The 21172-nt window shown below is 38.1% G+C and overlaps 1 protein-coding gene and 1 pseudogene across 2 annotated transcripts; both read left to right on the forward strand.

The window, feature by feature from the left end:
* Positions 1 to 2366: 2366 nt before the first annotated feature.
* On the forward strand, positions 2367 to 4864 carry LOC147290295 (8-amino-7-oxononanoate synthase-like; annotated as a pseudogene). Its single transcript, XR_015121089.1, has 9 exons — positions 2367 to 2601; positions 2680 to 2783; positions 2876 to 2983; positions 3451 to 3689; positions 3790 to 3831; positions 3919 to 4107; positions 4232 to 4320; positions 4516 to 4809; positions 4853 to 4864. The product of XR_015121089.1 is annotated as an 8-amino-7-oxononanoate synthase-like (transcript).
* A 4114-nt stretch (positions 4865 to 8978) lies between these two features.
* On the forward strand, positions 8979 to 19560 carry KTF1 (kow domain-containing transcription factor 1). Its single transcript, XM_086235639.1, has 17 exons — positions 8979 to 9306; positions 10505 to 10758; positions 11049 to 11204; positions 11310 to 11468; positions 11548 to 11631; positions 12731 to 12798; positions 12879 to 13391; positions 13480 to 13531; positions 13599 to 13754; positions 13865 to 14008; positions 14112 to 14208; positions 14299 to 14448; positions 14549 to 14603; positions 14699 to 14763; positions 15082 to 15151; positions 15986 to 16047; positions 16148 to 19560. Exons 1-17 carry the CDS (start codon positions 9126 to 9128, stop codon positions 19270 to 19272), a joined length of 5391 nt encoding a protein of 1796 aa, XP_086091765.1. The 5' UTR covers positions 8979 to 9125; the 3' UTR covers positions 19273 to 19560.
* Positions 19561 to 21172: the final 1612 nt, after the last annotated feature.

Below are 21172 nucleotides of genomic sequence, written 5' to 3' on the forward strand. Positions count from 1 at the left end.
TTAGGAACCTGGCCAATCAGCAGATTTTCCTAGAGGCTCTTAGCCCTTTTAATTTGTATTTTAAAAAACAATTGTATTCTGGTTCTCTTTTTCTAATGTCTGTGGTTTCATAATATGAATGCTCAGATAAAAAGGCCCATATCCGATCACTAACATCCAAGACCAGAAAGTTGCTTCCATAATTTCATACAAGTCGTCTACATGAATGGTATGGGAGGTAATAGACATACATTATGGAGGTAATAGACTTTATGTGCAACGCACACGAGGGAGGATATTGAGAGGTTCACAACTGCACTCTCCCACTGTGTCAATTTCCAAGAAATTGGCAATGGCCCAAATGGATCATATTAAAGGCTTTAGGAGATTTAATTTGTTAACTTTTGTATTGCTAGTAAAATAATTAACTGTAAAGTAAAACAGTTTTAAAATATAATATATGTATACAAAAGTATTGTGCAAATAAAAAAGCAATGTCAAAGTGTTTGATAAATTTAATATTAAAAATTAAAAATGTTGTGGGTAATGTATAATGACTAAATTTTAATGTAAAAAGCAACTTAATTTTATCCACAATAACTTTAAAAAGTAAGTGGATAGCTGCATTGAAAAAAAAAAAAAAAAAAGCTTAAATAAATGTAAATTTGCACTGAGTTGATCTATCTCAATTTGACAGATAAGGTACAATATTTCTGGATTTATTGTAGAATTTTAAGAAGGACACTATTTGGGTCACCCCCTAGGGGTACCTCAAGGTCACCCGTCCCTCTAAAATCGTAATTTCGGTAATGTCGGCGCATGATCGGAACCGTTTATTTTTTAGATCACCTATTATAGATTATCTTTGAAAAAAATTAAGGCTTATTTATACCATTGCCCCCTGTAAGATACACTTTTTTTCACTTTGCCCCCTGAAACTTAAATCCTCTTAGTTTGCCACCTGAACTTCACAGAGTTATTGCAAAAGACCCTATGCCGTTAACTCTGTCAATTTTTCCGTTAAAATAGCTGACGTGACACCTATATGGCATGAGTGAGACTCTTTTTTAGTTATGTAAAATCTATGTGGACAAAAAAAATAATTTTTAAACTAAAAATAATAAGATCCATGTCAATTTTTTATAATTTTGCTTGTCTACATGGATCTTACATAACTAAAAAAGGGTCTCACTCATGCCATATAGGTGCCATGTCAGCTATTTTAACGGAAAAATTGACAGAGTTAACGGCATAGGGTCTTTTGTAACAACTTTGTGAAGTTCAGGTGGCAAACTGAGAGGATTTAAGTTTCAGGGGGCAAAGTGAAAAAAAGTGTATCTTACAGGGGGCAATAGTGTGAATAAACCAAAAATTAACTCAATCGGAAATCGTTTGATTATATAATTGTTGTTGATTAAATATAAAAAATCAACGGTTTGGTCAAAAAATCACTCTGTAATTGAAAACCATTAATTTTTTCTACTTAATTGACAACAGTTATATAACCAAACGATTTCCGATTAATTTGATTTTTTACAGAGATGATCTTTAATTAGTTATCTAAAAAGTGAACGGTTCCGATCATGCACCGGCATTGTCAAAATCGAAATTTGAAAAAATGGGGTGACCTTGAAATACTCCATGGGAGTGACCCAAATATTATCCTTTTAAGAAATAGCGATCCTCATACTATATTTGAAAAATCAGAGACATCAAAACACAGTTTTGTTTTAGAACAATACTTGGGTCACCCCTTGGGGGTACCTCAAGGTCACACCACCCCCCCAAATTTTGATTTCAGCAATATCGGCGCATAATCAGAACCATTCACTTTTTAGATAACATATTAAAAATCATGTCTGCAAAAAATCAAATTAATCGAAAATCGTTTGATTATATAACTGTTGTCAATTAAATAGAAAAAATAGACGGTTTTCAATTAAAGAGTGATTTTTTTACCAAACCGTTGATTTTTTCTGTTTAATTGACAACAGTTATATAACTAAACGATTTCCGATTAATTTGATTTTTTGCAGAGATGATCTTTAATATATTATCTAAAAAGTGAACGGTTTCGATTATACGCCAAAATTGCCAAAATCAGAATTTAAAGAGATGAAGTGACCTTGAGGTACCCCTAATAGGCGACTCAAGTATTGTTCTTTGTTTTATGGGTAACAAGTAACAACAAAGGAAAATTAAATAATTGGAAGAAAGGCGAAGCGCGAACGACATGTCGTTTATATGCAAAAAGTTCTTTTTATGGTAAGGCAACTGACACGTTGGAGGTGAAGCATTATAGTACTCTTCAACGGTCCAACAATAGTCAACTACACCCGCCGGCTTCTCTCTCTCTGCTCTGCTCTGCAAACTGCCAAGTGGAGACGATGAGGTCGTCGTGGGACCACTGGGTCGAAGACGCTCTCGACAAACTCCAACACCTGCAACTCCTCCGGTCTCTGAGACCTATCTACCTCCACAATGGACCCCAAAAAGCCCAACAACCTGTCGAAGATGAATTCGATGTGTTAGATGAAATGCAGCCGTGGGACAGATCCTCCGTGGAGGTTCATATTTCTGAACCAACGTTTTGGAAATGGCTCCATGACGTTCCCAGTTCCGGTAATGTTCCATTTTCCAATTGGGTTTTGTAGAATTTTCTCAGTTTAGGACTTACAATTGCGTTTCTGGAATTTGTAGGAGATGAGGAAGGTACCCACAAGTTCAAAAAGCTGCTTTTATTCTCTGGAAACGATTATTTGGGCTTGAGTTCACATCCCACTATTGGAAAAGCTGCTGCTAAGGTTCTCTCGTTATGACACTACTTTTCTAAAAATGATGTCTTTTAACTTACCATGTTTTTGAACCAATGTAATAAGAATTTAATTTCAACCAGGCAGCCCAAGAACATGGAATGGGCCCAAGGGGTTCTGCTTTAATCTGTGGATATACTGATTACCACAGAAGACTGGAGTCATGCTTGGCAGACTTAAAGAAGAAAGAGGTATGAGCTGCTCTGTTTATGTAGTATATACTACTGCTTTCACTTCTTCATGTGGATTTTGTCAATCTGTGCTTGCTGTTAATTAGCCATGGTGTCAAGGGCCAATAACTAGAGATTTGGACTTAGACTATGTCCCCTTTGACTGTCAGTCTGTCACACACACCCGCTTGCCAATGCAGTAAACATCTCATTGCCTTTTTCAATTCAACGCAAAGATTAAAGTTCCATTTCATTGATTATGAGCCAGGACAATGGTTTTGTATGGTTTACTAAGTTGGGTGTGACTGTCTGAATTTTGATTACAAAACTTAAGTTTTTAGTTGAAATTCTTGGACATAACTGTGTGGTTCTTTGGAGGTCTAAAGTGTTTGATTCTGTTGTTCTGAATTTTACTTCTGATTTATTTGACTACTTTTAGGTGTTTTAGCTGAAAACTGATACAATCTTGTTTAAAATGTATCCACTAGGATTGCCTTCATTGTCCTACAGGATTTGCAGGCAATATGGCCTTGATGGTAACTTTGGGAAATATTGGCTCTCTCTTGGCTGCTGAAAAAACAACTTTACCTAATGAAAATATTGCCATTTCTTCTGACGCACTGAACCATGCGTCGATAATCGATGGTATTCGTCTTGCTGAACGACAAAAATCTGTAGAGATATTCATCTATAGACATTGTGACATGACTCACCTTAATGCATTGTTGTAGGTCTTAAACTTTTGTTTTAAATCTTTGTGTGCCTCTTCTTATTGAATATATACCTTATTGTTTCCATAGCTTAGCAATGCATTTGTGCTTTGACAGGTCAAGTTGCACAATGAGGAAGAAAGTCGTTGTGACTGATAGGTAAGTGATTCTATTTTTAAAAGCTACTTTCTTAGTATGGATTTGTCTTTGACTAAAGTGCATTGATTAAAATGTAATTGTGAAAAGTTTTATTGACTTATTTGTAATTAGCCATAAAAAGAAAATCTACTCTTTGATTCAGGCTCATGGAACATTTGTTTGTGGCAAAAATGGTGGTGGAGTGGCTGAGGAATACCATTGCGAAATGGATGTTGACATATGTGTTGGCACTTTGAGCAAGGCGGCAGGTTGCCATGGCGGATTCATTGCATGCAGGCAATTATTCATGCTTTCTGTTGCCTTAATACTTTTGAATTATTGGATTCTTGCATTTTCATCTCTTTGTATGTGAAAAATAAAGAAATTTAGCTAAGCCATTTTCTGATTTCGATATAAACAGCAAAAGGTTGAAGCAACTCATACAATCAAGGGGTCGCTCTTTTATAGTTTCAACTGCTACACCGATACCATTTGCTGCTGCTGCCCATGGTAAATTATATAATTTTGTTTGTTGATGGTGGTTTTAGTTGCTTATAATCCTATTTACACATGAGTGAATTTTTATTATAGATTGTATGATTGTAGCTGTAATTTATCATGCATTATTCACATGGTATGATTGTAGCATTTTTCCTCTTTATTGGAGTTCTTCCTGTTGTTAAAAATATAATTATAACTTTGCAGCTCCTCTTGTTGTGGCAAGAAAGGAAGCATGGCGTAGAAGGGCACTCTGGGATTGGGTGCAAGAGTTTCGTGCTCTCACCGGAATCCCCATAAATAGTCCCATAATATCTCTTATCTTAGGGAGTGAAGAGAAGGCTCTGCAAGCCAGCCAGTTCTGTTTCCCTCTCTCTACTGCTGTTTGTGTGATATGGAGATCATTCTACAACTGAATCTAACTTTGTTATGGAGTTTGTTGAAATCGGGTTTCCATTCGACTGCAATCAGACCCCCAACAGTGCCACCCAACTCGTGCAGGTCTTCATTACACTTTTCCTTTCTGCTATAGCATGTTTTCAAGTTTGGGTTGTAAACATCTTGTTCACTCTGTTCTCTGTGCACTTTACATTTTTGCTTATATTTTTTCTCAGGCTACGAGTGACTTTATGCGCAACACACACAAGGGACGATATTGAGAGGTTCACAGCTGCACTCTCCCGTTGTGTCAATTTCCAAGAATTGGCATCCATGGCTCAAATGGATCATATGCAAGGCTTTAGGATTTGTTTCTTTTAGATGCCATTAGTTCATGAATCATGACTCTGATAAGAACGTACATTTTTGTTCTGTTTATCAGCAATGGTCCAAGCCCTTTATTTATGGAACGTTAAATAAATGCAAAATATGCATTGAGCATCATCTTGATTATATCCATGAATTCCAAAGCTGGAAGCATCAGTGGTGCAAAGCAAGTATTCAATCTGATTCATTGGAACAGAGATACCATTTCTCGGACTTCCATGAATTTTCTGGCCCTGGCTCAACATGGTCGCGGGGAAGAAGCCATTAAACTTTTCGAGAAGATGCTGTCACTTGGTATTAAGCCTGATCATATAACTTATGTTGGGATTGGTGGAACAGGGCAGGAGCTACTATAATTTTATGAGGCATGTGCACAAAATTGAACTTACCCATAGCCATTGTGCATGCATGATTCATCTGTTTGGGCGTGCTGGATTGCTTCAAGAAGCGTTTAATTTCATACAGAGCATGCCAATTGAACCAGATATTGAGCTTGGGGTTCACTTTTATCATCTTGCAAGGTTCATAAAAATGTACATCTGGCTAATATTGTAGCAGAAAAATTTATCCTTATTCAACCAGACAACAGTGGGGCCAACTCAGCCCCTGCTAATTTGTATTCAGCTTGTGGAAGATGCTGCACAAGTTAGAAAGTCAATGAAGGACCATAAAGTTGCTTTCATTATTTCATTCAAAGCAGACAGATTATTTTTTCACCTCGTTCACTAGGCCCGCAAAGATGCCGATGTTGGCACCCAAGTCCTTGGAGAAACTGATGAGGTTGAGTGTCGTTTGGTCGTAGCCGAGGACGGACTTGATGTCGTTTGAGTAGAGGCCGAACATGTAGCTCGCGCCGGCTGTGACCATCATTAGGAATGAAGCGAACACCACGAGTCACCGCCCGGTGAGGACTTGGAGGAGAAGGCCCTTCATGTCCTCCATTGATAATTAATTCTGTCTAGCTATTATGATCAGTAGCTAGTTAGCCTAGTTACTGAGTTTTTCATGTGACTATGGCTTAATATATCGACTGGTATATGTGTACGGACATAGAGAGCTAGGCAGAGTGGGAGAGACTGTATGTACCAGAAAATTAAAAAAAAAAAAAAAATTGTGGGAGGGGCTGTTGAACAAAGGTTTAGCCTGGGTGCATGTTTAAATTAACCACCATAGTTGTCCTGTATATTTCAAGCACAGCTAGGTAGCACCAAGAGCACTTTCATTGCTGTTATTCTGTTAAGCACTTGCTTCTACAGCTACGTCCACTTAATTTATCACACTCAGTGTCACAGTAGCCATAGGTCCCTGGCAACCCTTCATGTACATTAACATAACTACTTTATATTATTTATTTAAATCTCACATAATATATAAGTATGTATAAAATTTGTGTCATGAATATTTGGAGCTCAAAAAGATTTTGACTCTTTCTACAACCGAAGATTTTGAGTGGGTGAGATAGTGGTAGAGTGGTAGTGGGAATAATTAAGTTGAACTAGCGGTGAATATTGATGATTCCGATCATGGTGAAGGCCCAAGGGCAATTACATACCACAGTAATGATGACCTTTCTTGTGTGTGGCATAAGAGCAAGCCGACTGTGGGTTGCAGTTCAACTCACTTAAATATATTAAAGTTGTAAATGGAGCAACTCATTTTTTATTTTTGAGTTTAACTCAAATGTGGGTTCCCAATGGGGTGCAAATTTGCAATTAGAAATGAAGTTGCTGCCTTGTATGGGTCTCGCGTTCAAAAGCAGCAAACGACTCCTGCTTGTATGAGTCCATGCATTGAATTCAAAGCCTCAGCCAGTCAGCCTTGTCCCGTGAGTTCAAGTTCGAGTTCAAGATCATTTATGAATTTTGAAATGAGAAATTTGGAAAACTAATTTAAATTGAAGTCAAATAAAGACTTTTTAACATCTTTTTTTAATTTTTATAAATTTGATACTCGAGTAGTGTTTGAACCTCCCTCGAGCACTATTCGATAGGATTTGAGTACTACTCGAGGGGGTTCGAGCACTTCTTAATGGAAGTTCGAGCATTACTCGAAAGTTAAATTTTTAAAAATTAAAAAAAAAAAAATTAAAAGTCTCTAATAACATTCAAAATTGATTAATTTTCTAAATTTCTTTTTAAAATGAAGCCCATCAAAATTGAACTTAGCATTGAAAATGCTCATTTCACCAAAAGTGGCAAGACATGCACTTGAGCAGCTGAGCTAATGGCATTGAGATTTGAGACCTTTGCCATCATCTTTTGATATCAATCATGAGTCGGCTTGGCCCTAATTAAAAAGAAAATGAGGCCAATTGAGCAATCCCATCAAGTCTATTTCAAACATAATTTTGACATGTTCAATTGCTCAATTTCTTCTTTAATATATTTTAGGACTTATAATGCAATGTAATAAAGAAAAAAACGACCCACAATTGTAACAAAATAATCCATGATAAACCTAGAAAATTACTTTTATATTAAAAGTTCAATCAAAATGAAAACAAATTAGATGAGAACAATGACATTAAAATATTCCTACCCAAGTGATAATGATTGATTACAAATATCTGTGATATATATTCTTTATAAAAGGTCATAAATAAGGCCAATTGAGCAATCCCATCAAGTCTATTTCAAACATAATTTTGACATGGTCAATTGCTGAATTTCTTCTTTAATATATTTTAGGACTTATAATGCAATGTAATAAAGAATAAAAATGACCCACAATTGTAACAAAATAATCCATGATAAACCTAGAAAATTACTTTTATATTAAAAGTTCAATCAAAATGAAAACAAATTAGATGAGAACAATGACATTAAAATATTCCTACCCAAGTGATAATGATTGATTACAAATATGTGTGATATATATTCTTTATAAAAGGTCATAAATATCTTCCTTACGTATTATTGGGAAATGCATTAACATAAAGACGACCAATAAGAATAGATAATACAAAAATATCTAAACTATAACAACGAGTCAAAGTAGATTGTCTCGTACTAGTGCTTTCCCATAATAACTCTACCATGATAGATCCCATTATAGGAGTATATAGTGTCCTACAAATTTTATTGGCCAATAACCAATTTGGTATGAGGTAAGGAGTGGCTAGTTACAACAATAATATGTGGTCAATATTACACCCAAAATCACACCCATAAGTCCATAACCTAAGTTAATTTGCGCGGTTTTTTTAAATCATTGATGAGGTACACACGAAATATGTACAGGATCATTATTATGACCATCATACTAGCCGACCATGTATATTAACCAAATTGGGCCAACTATTGTTGCTGGACTAGGCCCGACTGAAGCGAGTTGCCCTAAGCCTACCCCACCTTAAAGAAATTAAAGAAATAAAGGAGGGTTCTAAAGAAACCCTGCTATTTTTATCCCCACCACTCTTTTTCTTTCTTTAACCTTTCATCTTTTCCTCAAATATTAAAAAAAAAAAAAAAAAAAAGAACTAGAGAACACCTACTTGACCACCCAATGCTCCCCGCCATCCTACCCACCTAATTTGCCGCAGGCCCTATTACTGGCGGCCCCCTCCTCTCTCTCTATTGTCCTTTTATCGGGAGGTTCGTCGTCTTCGAACTACTTTGATCGATTAAAAGAAGAGGAGAGAGAGAGAGAGAGCCGCCGGTGATAGGGCGGATATAAAGAAAAAGAAATTTGACGGGTGAGAAAAGAAATTAATGGGGCTTCTATATAAGCCCAATGAAATGTATGATGGGCAAAGGCAAATCCACGGTCCACCGGCCCACAACAACAAAAATGGCAAATCCATGAAAATCCATAGAGAAGGGCAGAGTTGTACAATCGCATATCCAGCTTGCCTATCAGCGTATGTAACTATGTATGCATAAAAAGCTATGAACCTGTGACGCATCACCACTCAGTCTCTCTCTCTCACACACACACACACACAGAGTAGTTGCCAGCACTGAAATATTCCGAAACCGAAGAGTCTCTCCCTCGCTCGCTTTCTCTCTCTACATGCAATTCACGCATTGTTGCTCTGAAACCCTCGCATTGTGATGGCGTTGAAGGGCAAGGGGATCGCCTCCGGTGGATCCTCCGGCGGCAAGCGTAAGCACGGCGGCGGCGACGACGACAAGTCCGGCGGTGGCCGGAAGAGGAGCAACCCCGGCGTCCTCAGGTTCTTCGAAGACGCCGCTGCCGAAGCTGACGATGGTAGTGACTTCGACGACCTCGAGGGTATATACTCTTTCCGACGTCTTTTCTGGTTACGCATTTTCTTCTGGGTTCGCATTGTTAGGGTTTCGGAAATGAATTTGTTTGGAGCTTATTTTGTGCAAATGGGTCGGTTTTGCCTTTACTAATTTTGGTGTGTTTTTTTGGGTTTAGTGGTTTCTTATGGAGCTTCGTCCTTTTTTTTTTTTTTTTTTTTTTCAAGAAAAAACTATAGGGTGTTGGAGGATATTTTAATATATTTGTAGTGAAGATGGTGGCAAATGTGGGTTTTTAGAGACTGGGTTTGAGTTTATTGGGTCGATATTGACCTTGTACTGGTGATTATTGAAGATTTTAGATTTTGTTTTTGCTTTTGCTTAATAGGGGCCCTCAGGGGTTTTTAGTGTGTCTGCGTGAATTTGGTTGTACCTGTGTTTCGATATCTGTGTTTTTTTCTAGGAGTGATTGGGTCTTCTATAGAAGGTTGGGTTTTCTGTTCATTGTGGGAATTTCTGTCCAGATGTTGTTCAGTATTCACTATTGGAGTTGCATTCAGAGTTATATGTGATATAGATACCACGTTAAGGGTTAGTGATGACTTTATTAGTTGTCTGTTGACTCTGGTTGTTAATGCCGTAGAAATAAGTTGCTGTTTTGTGGTAAACTGGTGAATTGGCTTGAGCTTACATTAACGGTTGCGTGGTGGATTTACTAACTGCATATAAGATTGTTGCATATCAGCGTACAATGCCAAGAATCATGCTAAATGTTATTTCCGCATGCATGTGCAATACAATGGAGGATTCATTAGCTGCTTATTTCCATGGTTATATTTCTATTTTATGGTACACTGTATCTAGGACATTGTGTTGTCGCCTTGCAAATAGTCTTAGCTTTTGTATTAGTTCTTGATAAGCTCACTCAGATGTTTTTGCATTTCCCGTTAGTGATAGCCTGATTGGGATCCACTTGCTTGGTATTTCATATCTTAAGATGCATTTACAAAATGATCTTTGGTTTTGTGATAGTAAGAGTATTTGATATGAACACAACCATTAATGTGTTAGGTGTGCCAAAACTACCATGATAATTTATGTGCATTTCACCTATCATGATAATTTAAGTTATTTGCCAAAACTATCATGATAATTTAAGTTATGTGCATTTCACATATGAAATCTGTAGTTACACTGGCATCTTCTTTTAAATTTATTGAAAACAGATTTTTTGGAAGAAGATTTTGAAGCAGAACCTATTGTCAAGAATGAGCCAGGGAAAGCCCATAATCTCCCATTCATGCCTAAAGAGGAGGAGCTCGATGGGGATGAATTTGAAAAAATGATGGAAGAACGATACAGGAGTGGTTCTAGCTATGTGACCTATGCTGAAGATAATTATGAGAACAAAAGATCGATTGACAGAAATGATATTGTGACTGCTGTTAAGGAACCAAAGATCTGGAAAGTGAAATGCATGGTATGACATTGTATGTTTTGTTACATAATTTCCTATTATAATACTGAATTGCATGGTATGACATTGGATGTTTTATTACAATATTTCCTACTTTAAAATACTGAATGGCTTCTCAAACCATCTCTCTCTCTCTCTCTCTCTCTCTCTCTCTCTCTCTCTCTCTCTCTCCCTCCCTCCCTCCCTCCCTCCCTCCCTCCCTCCCTCCCTCCCTCCCTCCCTCCCTCTCTCTGTGTGTCTCAAATCCTTAAATTTCTTTCTCAATTTTTCTCACTCAAATCATTTGGCTGTAGGTTGGGCGTGAGAGGCATTCAGCTTTCTGTATGATGCAGAAGTTTATGGACCTACGATCACTAGGTACCAAACTGCAGATAATGTCTGCATTTTCTGTTGACCACATCAAGGGTTTTGTATTCGTTGAAGTTGACAAGCAATGTGATGTTATTGAGGTGATCTATGTTTTGGATTTATTAGTCAATACTGCTAAAGTTGGTTGTTTGGTCAATTCTATTCTTAATATAATAATAAAGTTATTATTTCTCTGTTTATCTTAGGCATGTAAAGGACTTTGTAATATATATTCGTCCCGAATGATGCTAGTTCCAACAAATGAAATTTCTCATTTGCTGTCTCCACGGGATAGATACAATGAAATTACTGTGGGAATGTGGGCGCGTGTGAAGAATGGGAACTACAAGGGTGACTTGGCACAGGTATAATGTGTCCTAAGTTGGGTTGAGTTTCTTTAATCGGTTGATCCTTATTTTTTCTATCTGGATTTTGTTTCTGTAGGTTGTGGCTGTGAACAATTTACGAAAAAGAGCAACAGTAAAGCTGATTCCGAGAATTGATCTACAAGCCATGGCTGCAAAATTTGTAATGAGCATTTCTTATCACATGTTTTCCTCTTTCTGTTTTGTTGGTGATGTTCACTACTATTATTTAATAATTGATCACTGCTAACGATTATTTATATTCCATAAAGTAGGTAGAGAAGGGTTAGTGGAACTGCTAAATAGAGCAATATAGAGAAATAAATTGTCCGAGTCATTTTCTATTTCAAGATATATTTTCATTCAGTATGTATTTTGGTTGAGCTACCTTTGATAGTTGTACCTTGGATGGGTGGTTGCTACCTTGGACACAAATGTGAAGTATCCTTGTTCGAACGCTGTACGCCTATTCGTTCGATAACTATATATGTTCGAACATGTTAGATTAGAACTATGATACCGCCTTTACCCTCAAATGCTTTTTTTCTTCATGAACTTTTAGAGTTTCAGTTTATAAGATTACCATGTACATGTATATACCGTGACATAATTATTACCCTTTCAGGTTTTTGGCTTCTTTCTAAAACCTTCTTCCAAGGACACTTGCTTCCTTGAATTTTTATGATTCAATATCTTTGGTTTAATGTGGTGGTATTGATCTCCCAAACTGTGTGAGCTTTCTGATGCCGTACATGCTCCTGCCTCATTTTCTTCCTTTCAACCATTCCCATGATAGTAACGATGTGATTTTTTTCTCTTATGAAATCTTCAGAATTGTGTTTCACAACTACATGTAAAGAACATCTTGGAGGAAAAAGGTGTTGGTACTTTTAGTATGTAAAGTAAGATGTGGACACGAATATTGTTGTTGTTCATTGTTCCTCTACTTGATGTGACTGGACACTAATTACAAACAAACAGACAATGCAAATTAAGGGGTGTACATAATATTATATGACATCTAGGCTTATGACCCTAAAAGCTTATTTGTCCATTTGAAATCCTTTTAACTTTATATTAGGAAGGTACACATTGTACCATTTGTAGATAACAAGTGATTTAATTTCCTCTAATGCTAGTTTACTTGGATCTATTGTTAATATGTGATGTTTTTGTGTATTGGTACCTTTGCAGTCAAGGTGTTCTTTAGAATGTATATATGATTTAACATTCTCTATGTATTGATTCCTTTCACTCTATAGGGCGGAGGAGTTACTAGAAAGAAAACGTCTGCTCCAGCACCGAGATTGATCAGCTCAAGTGAACTAGAGTATAACTTCTAGTGTTCTGGTAATTCACTATTTGATGCGAGCTTCTGATTCAATATTTATTTATTTATTTTACCTGTAGGGAGTTCCGCCCTCTCATTCAGTACAGGCGTGATCGTGAAACTGGCATGGGTTTTGAAGTGTTTGACGGTCTGATGCTCAAGGATGGATATTTGTACAAAAAAGTAGCGATAGATTCATTAAGTTGCTGGGGTGTTATGCCATCAGAAGAGGAGCTACTGAAATTCCAGCCTTCTGAGAACAATCAATCTGATCATTTGGAATGGCTTTCACAACTTTATGGTCCAGAAAAGAAAAGGCGGATCATCAAAAGTGAAAAAGGGGATGGTAAAGGAGAGTGTTCATCAGGGGCTGGTGGGAAAGGAGAGGGTTCATCAGGCGCTGGTGGTAAAGGAGAGGGTTCATCAGGGTTTGGTGGGAAAGGAGAGGGTTCATCAGGGTCTGGTGGGAAAGGAGAGGGTTCATCAGGGTCTGGTGGGAAAGGAGAGGGTTCATCAGGGTCTGGTGGTAAAGGAGAGGGTTCAGCAGGGTCTACTGGGAATCGCTTTGAACTTTATGATCTTGTTTGTTTTGGGTGAGTCCTGTATGAACTTGTGTGTCCTTATTGATCCTCCATGAACTGCTTATCTACAGAAATGATTCTTGTGTTATTTGCTTTGCAGCCGGAAAGATTTTGGCCTTGTCATGGGAACAGAGAAAGATGATAGTTATAAGGTACATAATTTTGTTATGTGATCATATTCTTTGATATTGCGCACTTACATTCTATTATATGTCCTAGATTCTGAAATACGGGCTCGAAGGACCTGCTGTTGTGACGGTTCAGCAGCGTGAGCTAAAGAATGTGCTTTCTGATACAAAATTTACAGCTTTAGATCAGCGCAATAAGGCCATATGTGTTAATGATACTGTCAGAGTTTTGGAAGGACCATTGGAGGTTTGACACTAATTTGAGATATCATGTATCTTAGAAATTAGAAATAGTTTACTAAGAAACATATGCCTCCAAAGTCTGGAACATTTACACTGGTTTGTCTCACTTTGCAGGGCAGGCAGGGGATTGTTAAGCATATCTACAGAGGCATAATATTCTTGTATGATGAGAATGAGACAGAAAATGGTGGTTATTTCTGCTCGAAATCTCAAATGTGTGAAAAAATCAAGCTTAATATTGATACTTGCAAAGAGAAGGTCGGAAGCTTTTTTTTTTTTTTTTTTTTTTTGGAAATAGTCTTGTAGGGTAAATTATATATTAGCATGAATGTGTTAGTAATGATATTTCTTCTTCATTCAGGATGGGGATTCAGGTGCTCTGGGTTTCGAAGATTTCATATCGTCACCTAAATCCCCTCTATCACCAAAAAAGCCATGGCAAGGAAGGGATAGTAACTGTATGTTTGAGTGTTTAATGCTGTTATGTTAATTCTAAATTGTAGATATCAGGGTTTCTGCTTCCTGCTGATTAATTCTTTTGAATGCAGTCAATCGTGGTGATACAGAGGGAGCTTTCTCAATTGGTCAAGCTTTGAGAATCCGTGTGGGTCCATTAAAGGGATACCTCTGTCGCGTCTTGGCTATACGCCGTTCTGATGTCACTGTTAAGCTTGATTCTCAGCAAAGAGTTCTTTCAGGTTTGTCATATCAATTAAGTACCGGGTGTAGTTCGGTTGATTTATCTGCTGAATGTGATTCTACCGCTGCCATAATATTTTGTTTGTCACTGTTCTGCAGTTAAATCTGAGCATCTTTCTGAGGTTCGTGTAAAGAGCTCAGCCATGCTGACTAGGTACTTCTTCATACAGTCAATGAATCATTTTTTTTCAAGCTGTTCATTACTTATTGTCTTCAATAAGTGTACTGATGTCCTTTTTCTGTTCAAAGTGACGATCCGGAGTCCGGTTCTTTAAAACCATTTGATTTGCTTGGAACTGAAGGAGGCTCCGGTGGTATGAATCTCTTGGATATACTGATATTGCAGTTTCATTTTGATAGCTATATAATGTTTTCTGGATCAACATTCTAACATGTCATGTTGTCAATCCTTTCATCTCAATCACACATTCAAACAGGAATTTACCTTATCAATGGTTTATAATGACAATCTGACAACATAACATGCCATACCAGATTGTTTGGAAGGAGAAAATTTCTATATATATGTATATTTGTTGTCTATGTCTCCTGAATCTTTTTCCATCAGATCTTGTTTTTGACCTTCAAAATGTATGACTTATGGGAACTTGATGTGCTCTTTGTAATTGAAGATTGGACAGATGGAGCTGGGACATCAGCTGGGGGTGATGGGTGGAATGCTGGAGGACTATCTGGAGAAAGGTAACATTTTGGTCCTGGCAATTATGCAGTCAATTTCCTTATGCAGATTCTATACATTAGTAATTGATGCGTAGTGTTACGTTGGTCAGGATTGAGTTATTGGGTTTTGATGTAATAGAAAGGAGAGTTCATGTAAGAAAACATTTACTCAAGGATCTTGTAATTTTCTTAAATTAATAAATAATCAATACTTATTTTTAATATACTTGTTAATACAACACCTTCATAATATTTTTCCATACAAATATTTACAACATTCATTAGGTAGGTAGGTTTACTTGCAACACAATTCTTGGCTGATGGAAGCGGTAACTGCACATTGAGATAATATTCTTAAAAGCACTTTATTGTGTATTTTTTGTTTAGTTTTGATTCATTTATGGTTTTAAGAAATTTTCTTAATTGTTTTAACAAATTAGTCTTACATGGTTTTTTTCATTGACATGTTTATTCAATGTCTCATATTACAGACAATTGCTTCAGGTTTATGATGATTACACATATTATATTGAAAGTCCTTAAAAAATGTAAAAGTTAGTGCATCTGGGTTGTATGTAGTTCATGTATGCAGTGCTCTATTTATGTCTTACTGTAGTGATACTTGTCCAGTTGTACTTCTGTTTACTTTGTTTTACTGCCTTGAATCTGAAATTATTAAATGAAGTTTTGATTTCAAATGCCTCAGTTTGGAGAGGCCTTTATGTTCATCAGATATATAAAGCAGATGAAGGAATTATTTTAGCACAACAAACAATTATCTTTTTTAACTATACAAAATGTTGTCTTTCTATTTGTTCTGTTTATCTGTTCATCTATTGTTCTCTTGTCTTGCAGGAATTCTTGGCCCAGTTTTTCTGCAAATCCTTTAAGTTGTGATGGTAATGATGTTAAAAAAGGTATGTTCAGTTCTCCAAGTGTCAAAATAAGCAATGCCTTTGATGATACATTTATCCTTTGAGAATAGCTGCTTCATTAATTTTCTGTCATAACCTGTAGATGATGCTTCTTGGGAGAGCAAAGTGGCTCCAAATAAGAATTCATCCTGGGGTGCTGCAGCAGCAGCATCAGCAGATAACAATGATCAAGGTGCTGGCTGGGGAACAAGTTGGGACAAAGCTACGGCAAAAACTGGGGGTGGCAGCAGTGCATCAGATAGTTGGCAAAAAGCAATAGAACCTGCTGGTAATGCAACTGCTGGGAAGAGTCAAATGGATTCATGGGGCAAAGGTAAAAATGTAGTTGAAGCAGGATCATGGGAAAAGAATGTTGGTGCAACTGATGATATTGCAAGTTCTGGGTGGGATCAACAGAAATCTTGGGAAAAAGGGAAAAATATAGTCAGTAGTGATGTATCTGCTTGGGGTAATACTCTCCAGTCTCAAAATAAAAGCACCGGTTGGGGAGCTAAAGAAGATTCTTGCGGAAAAGCCACAGGGGAGTGGAGCAGTAAAGATGGATCAAATAGTGGTGATGCAGGCTGGAAAAGTTCAGTACCTGCAGCAGATACTCAGGTTGGGAGCTGGGGTAATGCACAGTCAGAAGTAGAAAACAAAGATGAAGCAAGTGGCTGGACAAAAGCTAAAGGTGGATCTAGTAATGAAAATCAGAAAGACAGTTGGAAGAAACCAAGTGGTGTAGATGACAATAAAACATCTTCCTGGGTTAACGATGGAGGTTCTTGGAATAAACAAGATGGAGGTTCTACTTGGAATAAACAAGATGGAAATTCTTCTTGGAATAAGCCAGTTGGAGGTTCTTGGAGTGAACAAACTGGAGGATCTTCATGGAGTAAACAAGCTGATGTAACCGCAGAAAGTGAGTCTGGTGGAGGGGGGAATCAAGATGATGGTTGGAAGAGGGCTAAAAGTTTTGGTGGGGATCAAGGGTTTGGTGGGAGGAGAGGAAGAGGAGGAGGTGGACGGGGAGGTAGAGATCAATTTGGCAGGGGTAGGTCATTCAGTCAGAATCAATCCTCTGGGTGGAACAAGGATCAGGAGAACAATTGGAGAAGTGATGGAATAGATGATGGTTGGAAGAATACGAATGCATCTGTTGAGAATAATGGATCTGGTTGGAACAAAGGCTGGGGAGCAGAGAAAGAGAATGTCGGTGGGGACAAACAGAACAGTTCATGGGGCAGTGGTCAAGCAGCAATAGAGGAGCCATCATTTGGAGGGAACAATGGAGGCAAACGGAGCAAAGGATCTGCCACAAATGAAGAACAAAGTGGAGATGCTCCAAAATCTTCTGACAGAGACCAGTCATCTGGATGGGGTCAAACTAGAGCTTGGCAAGGTGGGTCAAGTGATGGAGGGGGAAATCAGGATTCTAAATGGGGCCAAAAAAGCAATTGGAACTCAGGATCTAGTGACACCGGTGGCGATCAAGATTCTAGCAAGGGGAAGAAAAGTAATTGTAACTTTGGATCTGATGGCTCAGGTGGGAACCAGGATTCTAGCTGGGGCAAGAAAAGCAACTGGAACTCTGGATCTGGTGACAGTGGTGGCAATCAAGATTCTAAATGGGGAAAGAAAGGTGATTGGAATGCTGGATCTAGTGAGACTGGTGGCATTCGAGATTCTAATTGGGGGAAGAAAAGTGATTGGAACTCTCAAGCTAGTGAGACTGGTGGCAATCAAGATTCTAGTTGGGGGAAGAAAAGCAATTGGAACTGTGGATCTGGTGACACTGGTGGCCAAAAAGATTCTGACTGGGGCAGGAAAAATAGTTGGAACTCGGGATCTGGTGATGCAGATCAGAATTCTAATTGGAGCAGTAAAAAAAATTGGAGTTCAGCAATAGATGGTGGAAATGGAGACCAACCTGAGGATTTTAGTAATAGTGCAGCTGGTGGGAATTGGAGTGGTGGTTCAGGCAGAGGAAATTCAGACAGAGGAGGCTTTAGAGGCCGAGGGGGTTTTGGAGGTAGAGGTGGTGATAGAGGGGGTTTTGGAGATAGAGGCGGTGATAGAGGGGGTTTTGGAGGTAGAGGCGGTGATAGAGGGGGTTTTGGAGGTAGGGGTGGACGTAGAGGTGGATTTGGGGGTAGAGGTGGAGATGAAGGGAGCTTTGGTGGTAGAGGGAGATCAGACAGAGGAGGGTTTGGTGGTAGAGGCGGATCAGACAAAGGGTTTGGAGGGAGAGGCCATGGAAGGAGGGATGAAAGCGGTGGTTGGAACAAAAATGATTCTTTGGATGACAATACCTCGGGCTGGAGCAAAGGGGCAGACAGTGTTGGCGGGGGATGGAAAAATGACAATGGTGCTGGAAGTTGGAAACAAGGAGATGGTAGTAAGAACAAGTGGGGTGGGAATTCTGAAGGTGCTGGAACTGGCAACTCAAGTGGTTGGAGCAGCAGCCAGAGCTCAGGTTGGAACCAGTCTGGTGTGGCTAAAGATACTAATGAAGCAGGTGGAAGCTGGGGAAACAATGGGAAATCGTCAGATGCTTCTGGTGGCTGGAACAAGGAACCGAGTTCAAGTGCACAAACTGGGGGCTGGGGGAACCAGGGTTCAGGTTGGAACAAAGGAACAGGTTCAGGAAATGGAGGTGGGACTCAACCAAGTGCTGCTAAAGATACTAATGAAGCAGGTGGAAGCTGGGGAAACAATGGGAAATCGTCAGATGCTTCTGGTGGCTGGAACAAGGGACTGAGTTCAAGTGCACAAGCTGGGGGCTGGGGGAACCAGGTTTCAGGTTGGAACAAAGGAACGGGTTCAGGAAATGGAGGTGGGACTCAACCAAGTGCTGCTAAAGATACTAATGAAGCAGGTGGAAGCTGGGGAAACAATGGGAAATCGTCAGATGCTTCTGGTGGCCGGAACAAGGGACCAATTTCAAGTGCACAAGCTGGGGGCTGGGGGAACCAGGGTTCAGGTTGGAACAAAGGAACAGGTTCAGGAAGTGGAGGTGGGACTCAACCAAGTGCTGCTGTTGGCGGTCAATCATCTAATTGGAAGCAATCAGGTGCTGCAGATGGGGCTCGATCTTCTGGTTGGAATCAATCAGGTGAGGCAAAACAAGGAACTGATGAAGGTGCAGGGCCAACTGATTCATGGGGCAAACCGGCAGCAAGCTCTTGGGGCAAGGGAGATGGGGGAAGTGGCAAAGGAGGGTGGTGATCACTCTTCAAAGGATGTGGTACTTGGGTTACCGTTGATTCGGTGATGTAGATATAGTTTTGTTTTCTGCACAAATAGAAGGGTGCTAAACCCTGTCTCTTTATATTGACGGTATTTAAAATTTGTATGCACCTTTTTGAACCCAAACCCCTGTGGGGGGATGTGCAAACTATCCTTTTGTCTTAGAACTATGAACATGAAAGAGATGGTCCTGACATCTGGTGCATAGAAGTCAGTGAACTCTCTTGATAGTTCGATTAATATTATGAAAATTTCTATGCATTATCATTTTCACTGTGCACTTGTGGATGCTCATGAGCTATGTTTTCTCTTAGTGATGTTTTTACAATTATCATCTAGTATATTCAGTCTGTATGCATGTCATTCTTTTAAATAAATCTACTGAATTTGATGCATTTGTTTTCTAGCAAAATATCCCTTTTGGCAGCATTTGTAGAAAATATTTTCTAACAGGATTTTTTTTATCTTAAAAGTTCCACGGTTCCACCAAAATTCTTGCTTTCCCTTATCCTTAATTTTTAAGCTTTTTGGCACATTTACTGCCTAAATTTTGAACCATATGCACAAATATCACCCATAAAAAAAAAAATTGTTCAATTGTCACCAATAACTTTGCAAATGATGTTAATGTAGCATCCGCCATTACAATTTTTTGATGGAATGTAACGGCAGGTGTTACATTAGCACCATTTGCAAAATATGGATGGTATTTGCGCACAAGATATAAAGTTTGGACGGTATTTGCGTACAAGATTTAAAGTTTAGGTGGTAAATGTATAAAATAGTCAATTTTTTTTCCTAAACTTTTCATTTTGTCCTTAAACAGAATTTTTAAAACAATTTTTTTTTTAGAAAATTGAAAATGTATTTCTAACTAATTATTGTAATGAAAACATATATTTTGCACTTAAATATAAAAAAAAACGTTGATCAAACAAGATGGGTGTGTCAAACACGGTAGTCGTGGTGGTTTTGAAGTGTGTCGGTGGTGGTGGGTGACAATTGACCTTTTTTTTTTTATGGGTGGTATTTGTGCACGAGGTGTAAAGTTTGGATGCTAAATATGTAAAAAAATCAAAAGACTATGATTTTACATAAAATTGGATGGAATGTATTGGCAGGTGCCACATTAGCACCATTTGTAAAGTATGGGTGGCAATTGGCCAAATTTTTTTTTATAGGTAGTATTTACACACATGGTGCAAAGTCTGGATGATAAATCTGCAAAATAGCCTAATTTTTATAAAATTTTGTATGTGTAAATTAACTCATATGTAATTTGACAGCCTAAAACGGATGAAATTTTGTACAAGTATAAGCATGACTATAGATAACTCGTAAATCAGAAGAGACATAGCCGATTCTTTGGAGTCTGTCCAAGAGGCAGGAGGGTAGGGAAATAAGTTATAATTAAGATATATTAAAGGTTGGATTTCTTTTATTGGCCAAAAAAAAAAAAAGGTGGGATCTCTTTTAACGTAACAAAAAGAACACAAAGCCGAAGGTTTACGAGCATGAAGGTGGCTATGGCAAATCTAAACCCAACACAATTGGGCACAAATCTTAAGATTTAGGAAAATTTTGTGCTAAGTATTAATAGCTCATAAATAAAAGGATACAAAAGTTAGAGTCCATGATATTTTGTATGAGCATGAACTAGTGCCTCCTGTCATTGTCACTTTGTCAGGATTACATTCAAGATAATTTGACAAAAGTACAATTAAGATTTAGAGTCCAAGATATTTTGTATGAGCATGAACTAGTGCCTCATGTCATTGTCACTTTGTCAGGATTAAATTCAAGATAATTTGACACAAGTACAATTAAGAACCCTATCATAATTAACAGGGTACAAACCAACAATTAACCCTAATTTAAG

The sequence above is a fragment of the Dryas octopetala genome, chromosome 3 (genome assembly GCF_963921425.1).
Source record: "Dryas octopetala chromosome 3, drDryOcto1.1, whole genome shotgun sequence".
NCBI classification, from domain to species: Eukaryota; Viridiplantae; Streptophyta; class Magnoliopsida; order Rosales; family Rosaceae; genus Dryas; species Dryas octopetala.